The sequence below is a fragment of the Plectropomus leopardus genome, chromosome 1 (genome assembly GCF_008729295.1).
Source record: "Plectropomus leopardus isolate mb chromosome 1, YSFRI_Pleo_2.0, whole genome shotgun sequence".
NCBI lineage: Eukaryota > Metazoa > Chordata > Actinopteri > Perciformes > Serranidae > Plectropomus > Plectropomus leopardus.
Window position 1 is genome coordinate 23,865,332 of NC_056463.1, and position 12,253 is coordinate 23,877,584.

Consider the following 12,253-nt stretch of genomic DNA (forward strand, 5'->3'; position numbering starts at 1 on the left):
TGTATTATGGTGCTTTTACTGAGGCTGGCCACTGAAAGATGAAAATTCGATTAATCAGTCGGAGACCCCTCAGTCAACAGAGATTTTTTTGTGCAACTGCAGACATTTCAGGCCCCAGATTCAGCCACAGTGAAAGCGCTCCTCACTCTCACACTGCTCTCCTGTAAAGGAATCTGCAGACCCAGACCCAGGGTGTGCCTGTGTTAGTCAGAGGCAGCTGCCCAGAGGAAGGGAGGCTGCCCGGTCAGGCTCAAAGATAGATTAGAAGTAGTGAATTTGCATCTCACAGCAACTTAATATTACACAATCTCTTGCTAGGTAGTACACATTATCTTGGAGAGCTGACTCGGTTTGTTTATTGTATTATTGATACAGCTACAGTTCCATTGCCCACTTAAAACATGTTGACTCCTAGAATTATTCACAGCTTGACCAAAGTCCACACGCACATTCAAGCAACAAAAAAGAAAACAAAACAGACCCAAAAAAACACAAAATGATGCAGTAGATAGTGCAAGAGAGATAGAAAGAGAGTAGTGAAATTTCAAAGTGATTTACCCTGAAGCATACGCAAAAGCAATAAAACTGTTACAGCTTTTAGAAAGGTCAGTGGATATAAAAACATGATACAATTAAGAACAATGCCTCCAAGGTCATTTCGAAAGCAAGCATTGACATTGTAAAGAATAACATGAACAATACAGACATGATGTATTTTCCCCTCCAAAACCCTAAAAACTTAATTGTTACAATTACCCTAAAAAGAGTCTTAAACCTGAAATAGCCCTTCAAAGTAGAGGTCCATGTTATATTCCACTGATAAACATGCATATCCAGTACAAGGTGTATAATATGAAGGGTGTGCTTATAAATACGGCCCACCTGGGCATTAATAGTGTATGGTAAGTGAAAAGTCTCAGCTATAAATTTTTGTTCTCTATATAGCCATGGTTGTCAGGGCAATACAACACCATGGGGAAAAGACAATACTATTACTTCGGGCCATTGTGCTGATATAACCCACAGACTAAAATACATCACTTTTTTTTTCAGAACAGAGAGCCAGGAGAATGACCTTGTGACTCACTCCTCACAAGTCCAAACGGGATCAGTGTCACTGTAAATTGTATTTTCTATAAGAGAAATTGGTGGTCGTCTTTAACAGATTACTCACAAGTTTAAAACCTTTGATTAAGGGGCGGCTGAAAAACCTCACAACCCAAACTGAACAAAGCTAATGATCAGAACACCATAGTGTTGGCAAGAACCTGCAGATAGAAAGAGATAATACACTCAATCTGAAACAATTGTCAAATTAACAAAGTGGATTTCCTAATTCTCTTTCGCTCTTAATTAGCCCAATGCATTAAAAAGAACATCTCCAATTAGGAGTGTCTTCTAAATGATCATGGCTCAGGTATCTACACCGTTGCTGCATCAATTCATTTTCATTATAAGGAAGAGTTGGGGTTGGTTTTTCATGCTATTACAGACAAATCACTTCAGCCAACATTAGCTGAAGATTTTTCAACACAGCAGGGTGTGTGTGAAAGCAGAGATAAAGCACAGGAGACAGTTGACAGATTTCTTGACATGGTGAGTAACTCATCTCCTTGTTTGCCTGAGCGCAAGTAATACACATTTATTTTCATTTTAACCCGTTCAGATCCTCCGTCCATTCCAATGCACATAACTTTCTTAGGATGTCTAAATCTATGATTTCTGTCATCTGGCTCCACTCATATGCACAAACTTATTTGTTTAAATTTCTATAAGCCAATCACACTGTTTCACACCATCTAGAGTGGACTGCAGTAAAGCCATGCCACCTTTTTCACATGTCAAAATATTATATGACAGACTTATAGCTCCATTAGAATTCATTAGAATTGACAGTGGATCTGATTGTCACCGGAAATTGAAAAGGAAACTGTTTAAATGGGAAAATACTGTTTAAGCATGGAACTGTTCAGACTTTATTTTTATGATTTTTTTAAAGATTCTTTTTTGGCATTTTAGCCTTTATTAGATAGGACAGATTGATAGTGTGAAAGGGGGAAAGAGAGTGGGGACGACATGCAGCAAAGGGCGAGTCGAAGCCAAGGCCGCTGCGGCAAGGACACTGCCTTCATTCAAGGGGCGCCTGCTTTATCCACTTAGTCACTGGGCACCCCCAGATTTTATTTTGATGATCAGCTTATAATATATACAATTGATTATGTTCACAGAATATTCATCTAAGAAAGGTTTTCGACACACTATTTCAGAAAATATTTCAGACATTTTGAGTCTTGATGACAAATCTGGTGCAAAATATATATGCAATGTCTTTTAAGGAATCACTCTATTCATTAATATTATTGAGTTAACCATTCATGAATAATAAATAAACTTGTGTTTTTTGTTAAAATAATTCAACAAAGACCATTTGTTGTATTTTTTTCTATTAGGTGGTTTCTACATTTAGATTCCACAAGTGTGGACAGAAAAAACAATTTTTTGGCCAATGATTTATGAGTGCATTTTGAGTAAAAACTACGGGTTCTGAGTGAGTTAAAACTTAGAACAGAGAAAGAATTGGACAAGTAAACAGACATATATATTTCAACAGATAAGGAGATAAATGGTGTTTATTCTGCCGATATCAATGATAACATAACCTGTTAATTGTCAACAGAGTAATAAACAAAAAAAGGATAGAAGATAAAAGACACCGTATGTACCTGAGTATCGAATCTTGAATCCTCTCTTGTTGGTTGCATGGTCAGTGGACCATCGTAGGTAGAGCTGATTGGTTTTAGATGTGAAGTTGAGCTGAGATGAGTGGTTACCACTCAGAGCAACGAGCAAAGGGCTCTGTCCTGAGGATCCTAAAGAAACAAATGAATGACACTTCAAAAGTGATGTGTGAACAGTAGATGTATACATATACACTGTGTTTATATATATATATATATACATATATAGATATATGAATGTGACACAATATGTCATTTGTATAGTGTTCTAAGTGTGAGTTGGGGGACAGCACTTCTGCAAATTCCAATGCTCTTACAAACCTCCCTGATGAATATTAGCCTAACCCAAGGTGGAGATGAACAATATGCTGCAGTCAGAATGTCTTTTATTGTTTCTGAGACATGCAGCACATGAAGGTGACAGCTTCATTAAATTGCTAAGTACCTCCAAACTACGAGTTGTACATGATTCTGATTGAAGCATATGTTTTAGCTCCATCTCAGGTTTATAGCACACAACCCTTCACCTGCGCTAATGTCTGTTATTTGAATCAAGCAGTGGATGGAGCCCGAAGTAGGTTCAGAAATAACTCTAGTCACAGCCGTCTACTCCACAATGATGCCATTGCTGTCAGCAACATCAAAGCCAACCAAAGTCTGTTTAGGACCAGAGAAGATAAATACAAACAGACAGAGCTGAGCGGGATACTCGTATTAGAAGTATATATGCTCGTTCGTGCTTGTGGATTCCAATACAGATCATATATTTCAAAAGCTAGCAAGATTTTATTTGTGTTTTGATGGGTTGTTGTGATGTTTGCCGTTTTCAAAACTAAGCTGTGAGCACTGTGAGCTGGCACTTGTGATTTTAAGAACTGATATTCTCATCCTGGCAAAAACATACACATATACAATGTATATACATATTAAAAGTCAAAGAAGAAAAGCATTTGATTACACACACACACACACACACACACACACACACACACACACACACTTAGTCTGATCTGCACAATTTTAAATTAATTGTTACACTACCTAGTTGGAACTCCTGCGGGGAAAATTCCCAATACCACAAATGAGAATTAAGTGCTGTGCATCTTATTAACTGTTGTGCTACTTTTCATAAACAAACATGAATTAAAGCTGTGTGTGAGTGTGTGTGTATGTGTGTATCTAGGTATATAAGTGTAGCAAAAACAAAGAAAAAAAATGTGCATACCATCAAAAATCTCCAGTTCATCAAACTGTTTTTCGCTGTGGAACATCTCTACATAGATATTGATGGTGTAACCTGGGAAAAAAAGACGGAATTATTAAACAGCACATCCAAAAAGCTGCAATACGCAATGTAATGTATACCACACATACAAAGGCAGTAAAGCAAGCAAAAACATATATATTGATATTTATGCCCAAAGAGCAGCAGCAACTACATAATGTGCACACAGCCTTGCAAGCATCACTTTGACACAATCTGTACTTTATATTACCACCATTTCCATACATTGCACATACAGTCTCACACTGTACAAGACACAAACTCACACACACAAATAAAAATGCACATCCAGATGAATATTTCCTCCCTCACACATAACCCTACACACACAAACAACAATCTAGACCAGAGGTAGGCAACCTGCAGCTCTGAAGCCACAAGCTGCTTTTAAGCTCCTCTTCAGTGGCTCCCTGTGGCTTTGACAAAAAAAATCCCATGAAAATGAATAGCTGTTATTTTTTGAACATTTCATTTTTCAATTCTAATTGTTGTAGGTCTAAAGAAATTCTTGCATTCTTCAAATGTAAAAATGTGTCGTCTATGCACCGAATTCAATATTTAAAAAACATTTTGTCAACTAAAATGTGCATCATATGTCTACAGCATGGCACCTTTTCCCCAAAATTTTCCCAAACCTCAATAGCAGTCTTGAGTCTCCCTAGCTAGGCTGGCTATGGATTCCCAATTCTAAAAGGGATAAGTCTCTAAGAAAAAAAGAGAATTTAATAGTGCGTGAAGAGATTAGTTTGCTTTCACCGCCAACACGGCAAATGTAAAGTACCAAATAATAATAAGACCATTGCAGAGGAGCTAGCATGTAGTAAAACATATTCATGAATACTCATTTAGACCAATTAATATTGTTATTAGGCTATATCATACTTAATAGGCTGTGTTACTAAATATGTTTTGCGGCTCCAGGCAGGTTGTTTCAAATTATCTTTGGTCAAAATTGGCTCCGTTGATTGTAAAGGTTGCGGACCCCTGGTCCAGACAAATACTGATCACATCATCGCCCTTCAACACACACTGTACCTGGAACCATATGTAGCAGCCAGGAACACGTCTGGCTGTTGGGGTAGTTGCTTGGAAACCCAGGGCTTAGTATCACTCCTGATGATGACGACCGCTCCTCATTGGCTGGGCACTGGGCTGGAGGGTTAATAATAGAAAAAAAGCAAGTCAGATTGATCAAAACTTTTTAAGGGTTTTCTTTTGTAAATTTCTAGCTTCTAGAAACTCTCTTTCCATCCATTCCTCCCTTTTTGTTTACCTTTCCACTCTCATTATCTGTATCCTTTCTCCACTCAAGGGTAAAAAAGATTACTTTTGAAAATGTATGTCTTATATGACTTGCTAGCATGTGTAGAAGTCATGCTGGAGCTATGACAATTTGTTGAATCTGAAGGCCACATGCCCATCTTCTCTGCCTTTAAAAGTTGCCCATTTATGAGCTTTGAGCACAAGCAAGATATTGGAAGCCTCCCCCATCTTTCTGTGAGATGACTGTTAAAGTTACAGAATTTCACATAAAAGTAGCTGAACTCTTGGATGGGGGAGCACTTTGGTTGCATGTCCTCTGATAAGAGTGCTGGCTTTTTTTTTTCTTCTGCTTTATAATGGAGAGGACACTCTCTTCACCCCACATGATGGTGAAGGCTGAGCATCACTTCAGTACAAAAAAAGGATTTTTTCAAAAGAGAAATTCAAATCAGTATTGAGTTGTCTTGTAGAAATAGCAGGAGCTGCTACCAGCACTTCCCAGTCTTGATGTGTTAATGCTGCTATCTGAAAACATAAAGTGCTTTTTTCCTGACGTCTGTAGTCTTAAAGTCAAAAGTTATGTAGGCCACAATGAACTGCTGCACCACTCAATAAACATACTCAACAAATTTTGAATTATATAGGGCAATGACATGTTTGTAGTTTTTTATCTTTTTTTTCACTTCAACACACAACACTAGCACTGCTGGACAATGAAAAACTGTCAGTGCAAAAAGGGTGTTTGAGGTTGCCTAACAGACCTTTCTCTAAGCATTTTGGTATATCATAGCAACAAAAGCACAGGTTTATTGATATCATTGAACATTACTGCAGTCCGTTTAGCGGAGCTAATTCCAGGGTCCTGGTACTGTGCTTGCTGGCTCACTGTTAAGCCTGTGCTTCTCCTGTTATGACCAGTCAAAAATAAATACCTCTTCTAGTGCAGATTTCATCTTTACTCTGGAAATATTTGTTTTGCCTGTGGGTAGTAGGAGTGATAGTAGGCAAAATATTATCATTATCGTTAAGCAGCATATGACTGGATAAATGAAACTTAGATTATACTGTATGAGTTGTGACAGAGTTTGCAAACTGGTGTGCTGATATAGTTTTGCTGTTGTTAAACATGGTTGCCTGTGACTTAAATTTATCAAAAAAATGTTCACTGTGAAAGCATGCAAGAAAAATAAAGTTTTCCTCATGAATTCAATGTAATACAGTGTTAGCAATTGATATATTCCTTTAAAGAAGCTATGCTGTGGAAAATATAAACGCTTACATCAGAGAAATGCTCCAGCATGTGCTAGGGGGCAAGGATTTGTAAATTATAATTTTGAAAGTTAGTTTGTATTCATATTTTCAGTTGATTGCATATTTGAACCCTTTTAGATACAGCATCATCATATGATTTTCACATAGACATGCACATACAGTATACATTATATCATGTACAAAACTCAGGAGCTGGAATTCCTTACCTTGACACGTTGGGGGTGGGGATTCAAAGAGCAAATGGGAATTGAGTTTACACATCAGCTCTGCCTTTCCGACGAGTGTGTATCCAGGTAAACAGCGGTACTTCACAATATCTCCTAACAAAGGAAAATTAAGTTAAGTCTTCACAGATTATACAATTACCAAGTGTCCTGCAGAGTCGAGATGACTGTATGAATAAAAATCCCTCAAATCATATTCAAAGTTAGATTCAGATTTTCAAGTCTATCTTAATGCTCACATACCCAAGATATTTTGTAACGAAATGACCGCTTTTTTGGGGGAATATCTTTAAGTATTCTTTGCTTGGGTTACACTGTTGCATGAAACAAAGACTTTGTCTCATCTGTTACATTGTATTTGTGCAATGAGTGGCTCTTCTTAGTACAGACAGGAGGAACAATTACGGCAATAAATAACTATCTCAGTGTTGTATGAGAGTTTTATAAAGGCCTGGCTTTTAAGGTGTTTATTTTGCAAGTAGAGAGCTTCAAAATGGTTAACATGTTGTTGCTCCACTTTGAGAGGCAAAGTTTGACAGGCTTAACATCTTAAAAGGGGTGGAGATCTACCACCTGTCAGAGAGATGTAATGCTCGCTTCAAACTTTGCCCAGGAGGCATACAGTGAGCAAGCTCACAGCATGGGGCATGGACTTCAAAATTGTTGAACAGAACAAACAAGAACATTCAGCCTCTCCTTGAGCTTGTTTTCACAGATTGTATAATTGGCTATTAGACTGACCAACAACAAAGGTAGAGATGTCTCTGAGGTACCCCATTCTGGCAGGTTTTGTGAATGTAAAATATACAGTACATGAACTCCAATGTTTTGGGGGTTTGTGAGATTTCTTTGTATGATTATCCCAAACTAGATCCCTTTGGCCTTTACTCTGTCACATAGAATGACTTAGGTCTTGCTGTGAGCATGTTCAAGCCTGGTGCTGCTGTTGTATAGTGCAAGTGGCAGTTATTATATTATAACACTCTGGTGTAATACAATAGCACTCTGGATCACTGTTGTAATTGTCTTTGTTGTTCAATGACAATTTTTGAATATTAATATGAGGGCTAATGAAGACTTAAATGATCCTCAAATTTGATCAATGCACTTTGAAACATGTCAGGATAGTTCAGATTTTTTTAAATGGGGTTGTATGAGGTACTTATCCACAGTCAGTGTTTTTCATTCAGTGTATGGCGGTTGGCATTCCCCCAGTTTGGAGATGCAGACAGGAGTGCCAACACAGAAGCTGAGCGCTGTACTGCTCTGAATGGAGGTGAGCTGCAAAACATCTTATAGCCAGAAAAAAGCCACCTGAAAAAAATTAGTATCAGTCTAAGTGGACACTCTATTGAGAATATTTTCACCTCTTTACCTTGCAGTCAGAAAGGCCCTGTCCTTCGGCACAACATTTTCCCAACCTTAGAACTTTGGTATTGCTACTCTTGGTCAGACTTTTGTGGAAGGGACAACGGATAAAAGAAAAAAAAAAGACTGATTTTGAGAGCGATGACAAAATGCTGTTCACTGTGGAGACAAAGGGATATCTTTATGAGAGAGAAGTATGCAGAAGAACTCTTGTAGTGGGAGACTAAATGGGCCGAAAGAGAGAGATGTGTTGGAATATGAAAGTGAGAACATCTTTCAACAATGGAGAGGGGCTGTGTGACGGTAAGGTAAAGCGATGAAAATATTTTCAATATAGCTTCCACTTAAACTGAAATTGATTTTTACATATAAGAGGTTTTTTTTTAGATGGCTAAAAACATGTTTTTCTGTTAACCCCTGTGTACAGCTGTACATTATGCTTAGCCTTCTTGTTGGTACTCCTGTTTGGTTCTCCAAACCAGAAGCGGATAGAAGAGGGATCCTCAGTGCTCAGACACTTTTTCTGAGGTTTCTACCATTTTTTCCCCTGTTAAAGGATTTCCTAATCCACTTTAAGGTTCCAAGGACAGAAGGATGTCATATGGTGTAAAGCGTTCTGACGCTAATTGTGATTTGTGATACTGGACGTTATAGATCAGACTGAACTTGAAACTGAGTTGAAATTACCCTTGGGGCATGTCTTGAGATGGCCTAAAATGAACTTTGGCATGACTAATCTGTAAAGCACTACTGGGGTTGCCTTTGGGTATGAAATGTGTCATAAAAATAAATTTGCCTTGCCATGCCTACTGTAGGTAATACATTGACTAAAGATAAGTACCTCAGTACACAAATCCCCACATCAAATATTCCAAACTATTCATTCAAAAAGTTAAAAACAAAACAATCCCCCTAAATCAACCTATCATTCAAAAATCAAGTAACTTTGCTGAATTCACAAAAAGTTGACATTTCAAAACGTGTGAAGAGAAATTGTTGTATACTTTGCCAGCAGCTACATGGACTCTGCATAGCACTGGCAGAGTAAATTGATCTTGCTGGGGTTTTATGAAATGTCTGCCCCTCCCCCCCAAAAAATTACAGCTCCCGTTGATCTGAAAGGTCACCAAACCTAAGAGTAAGATGCTTTGAGCAAATCAAACAAAACAGAGCTGAGGGAAAATGGAGAGCTTGACAAGCAATTATTCGTCTGAAAATGAATGTTTGTAAAAAGCTTTGGAGCCCATATTTGGTGTGATATTTCTATATCATACATAAATCAAAGAGAGGCTGGCCTTGATGTGTTTAGCCTGTCTTAACAAAATTCACAGATGTCTTTGCAGAACAAAACTTTGTGATTAAGTACACAGTTAGTTTACGTAATAGTGCTATTTTCTGATAACAAATATTTAATACTCAAAGCAACGTTGCTTTGCACTCTAGCTTGCCAATAAGATACATCATTTACTATAAAAACCATTGAGAAATGTTGATGGTCAGGCCTATATTTTCACCCCAAACTTCTCTCTGCACTGTGTGTGCAAAAAGTTGCACTTGATATACAGTAGATCTTGAATGGAGAATGGTAAAATATTTTCCATAACATAATTTTCTTTTGTGACTCTATCTCTCTTTTGTTTCTTTCTGTGTGTCACAGAAACACATGCACACACAGTGTTACACAAAATGGATTTCACTTGAAGCAAGTGGGTCAGCTTCACTAATAAAGCAAAACATAATTAACAGTGACAGACTAATGTTAGTCTGCTATATTTAGATTATGCATGTACATGGTAATGTGGCCCATGAGTGGAGTAATTAACAATCAGGAGAATAATGACCTCCTAAAAGACTGATCAGGTAGTTTGTCAGTCCTGTCATTAGAATACCGTAGAAAAATTTAATTTTAAAGAATGTACAAAACAATGTGATCAAAAAATGTGCTAAATTTACCACATTTGATGCGGGTTCAGCTGTCTCGTTATCAGTAAAAATGTTTTGTGGCTTATTTCTTTATGGTTATTGCTTAATATTTTCAGTGTTTTGGGGAAAATCTTCAGCTTCTCTATTTTCAACAGAGTAAATCGGTGCAGTGGCAATTTCATTCACCTGGGATCTCTTGTTGTTTTACTGTATGAAAGGGTCTGTGTGATTAATCAGGATTATTACCTATCTGGAAGTCTTCGTCTTCATAGATCACCTCTGCATTATCCACGACAGGGGGAGCAGGGCACTTCTTCAGACGGTAGGCTGGAGAGAAAGGCAAAAAAGTTTGAAGACATTTTACATTTTAATTTTTTTAAAAATTTTTTTAATACATACAAAGACATCTACAGCATTGACATATTTTCTTACTTATGATGGATGACTAATATGTGTAGTGATTACTTTGAAAAGGATTTTTTAACAATAGGTACCCAAGACTACTGTCACTAATTCAGTGTCTGACCAGATGTTCCCCAAGTTATGACTGAGTAATGGCCAGGAAAGAGTCATTACATAGCATTATGACATCAAATGATTTTTGACCTTTTGGATATAAAATGTCAGGACTTCAGAATTTTATTCTATTACACATTTGTGTGAAATTCTGTCATAATTAGCTAATTAATTTTTTTTTTTTCTTGACCATTACACATCTAAATAGTCCGTTCTTGAGTCCACTTGGACTTTTGTGCCTAATGTGAAATTCCCTTAAGACATTCCTGAGATATCATCTTCAGGGACGGACAGATGGACAGATGGACAACCTGAAAACACAACACCTCTGGCCACGGCTTTTTTGGAGGCATACAAATCCATGTTTCTTTCATAATGTTTGACAGTTAAATCCATGTACATGAGCCAAAGAAATAAGAAAACATAGATGTTGCTTCACTGTTCTTCATTCTGTGGCTGCAAATGAATTTATTGACATCACTGTTATGACTCTGGGTCAGTTTATTTTGATGTGTCAAATCTACCTCTCATCCCCTCACAGTGTGTGTGTATGTGTGTGAGTGTGTAAGGGACATTAGAAACAACTGGTGGCCTTTTGATTGGTCCATTGGAAGGGATTGCTGCCTGTGGATTGGGTGAATGGATGACATGAGTCCTCTTAAACTCCAGCTGACAGCAAATCTTCCCTCCTTCACAACCTCTACCATTTCCGACAGTGAGCCAGAAAAAAACAACCTGTGCTTTTGCATCTTTCGCAAAGAGCATCCATGTGGAGAATAGGACTGGGGATATAATCTTTTTTACTTAAATTATCCAGTCAGTTCTTCAGGGGCAGCCATGCTTGTATCATGGCATTACAGGGGATATGACTTTGACATGAGGATACTTTGTGCCTCACAATGTCCCTGCTGCTATGCACTGTAAAGGTTTGTCGCTGTTCACTCAACCAGAACTAGAGCTTTAAATGTTACATATAGTATGCAGGTTCATGTCTTTCGAATGCCTAATCTAGATCGTGACCTTGCCTTAATTGTACATTTATGTGGTGATATTATTTAGGAATAGTACATTCTACAATCTAGCATGTTTCTGGTCTCTGGGCAACATAATTCACATGCACTCATGCCCATCTGAAATGTAGAAGAAAAGATAGTATATATGTACCTGGAGAACAGGTAACTGAGAATACAACAATAATAAAAATGTTATTCTGGACTCAGGATGGTCTTGTTGGTTCAAAGAAATATTACATGATTCAGTTGAAAAGCACACAGTGTCAAACTCCTCTAGAACTTCACAACAACTTTAGAGGTGAATTCCAGCTTCAAGAAATAGTTTCAGTGACTTAAACAACAAACATAAGTAAACAATCATCAATTATTCAATTTAAACCACACTGTTTTATTTCTCAACCTTCATATTATGGGAGAAATCTGCTTTGCTACAGTAGCTAGGTGAAAAAAATGTTTTCTTATCTGGGTGATCTTTTTAAAGACTGACTCACTGGTTCCATGAACAGAAACATATTTTGATTTTCAGAATCTGATAGATTCTGGTAGCATTTATAGTAAATAATATCCTCAGCTTTTAACCAAAGACAGAGTTTGTATGTTTCCCTCAAAAACATGTGTTTGAGATAAAAGAAAACAATGCAGCAACAAGGT

General features: G+C 37.5%; 1 protein-coding gene across 1 annotated transcript in view; it reads right to left on the reverse strand.

Moving 5' to 3' along the window:
• LOC121944114 (CUB and sushi domain-containing protein 1-like) overlaps positions 1-12,253 on the reverse strand; it is a 453,543-nt gene that overhangs the window by 50,221 nt on the left and 391,069 nt on the right. The window contains exons 47-51 of the mRNA XM_042487796.1: positions 10,320-10,400; positions 6,765-6,878; positions 5,059-5,175; positions 3,964-4,035; positions 2,724-2,870 (exon numbers count right to left, since the gene is read on the reverse strand). Of these exons, the coding sequence (XP_042343730.1) occupies positions 2,724-2,870; positions 3,964-4,035; positions 5,059-5,175; positions 6,765-6,878; positions 10,320-10,400 (531 nt within the window). The remainder of the gene's footprint in view (positions 1-2,723; positions 2,871-3,963; positions 4,036-5,058; positions 5,176-6,764; positions 6,879-10,319; positions 10,401-12,253) is intronic.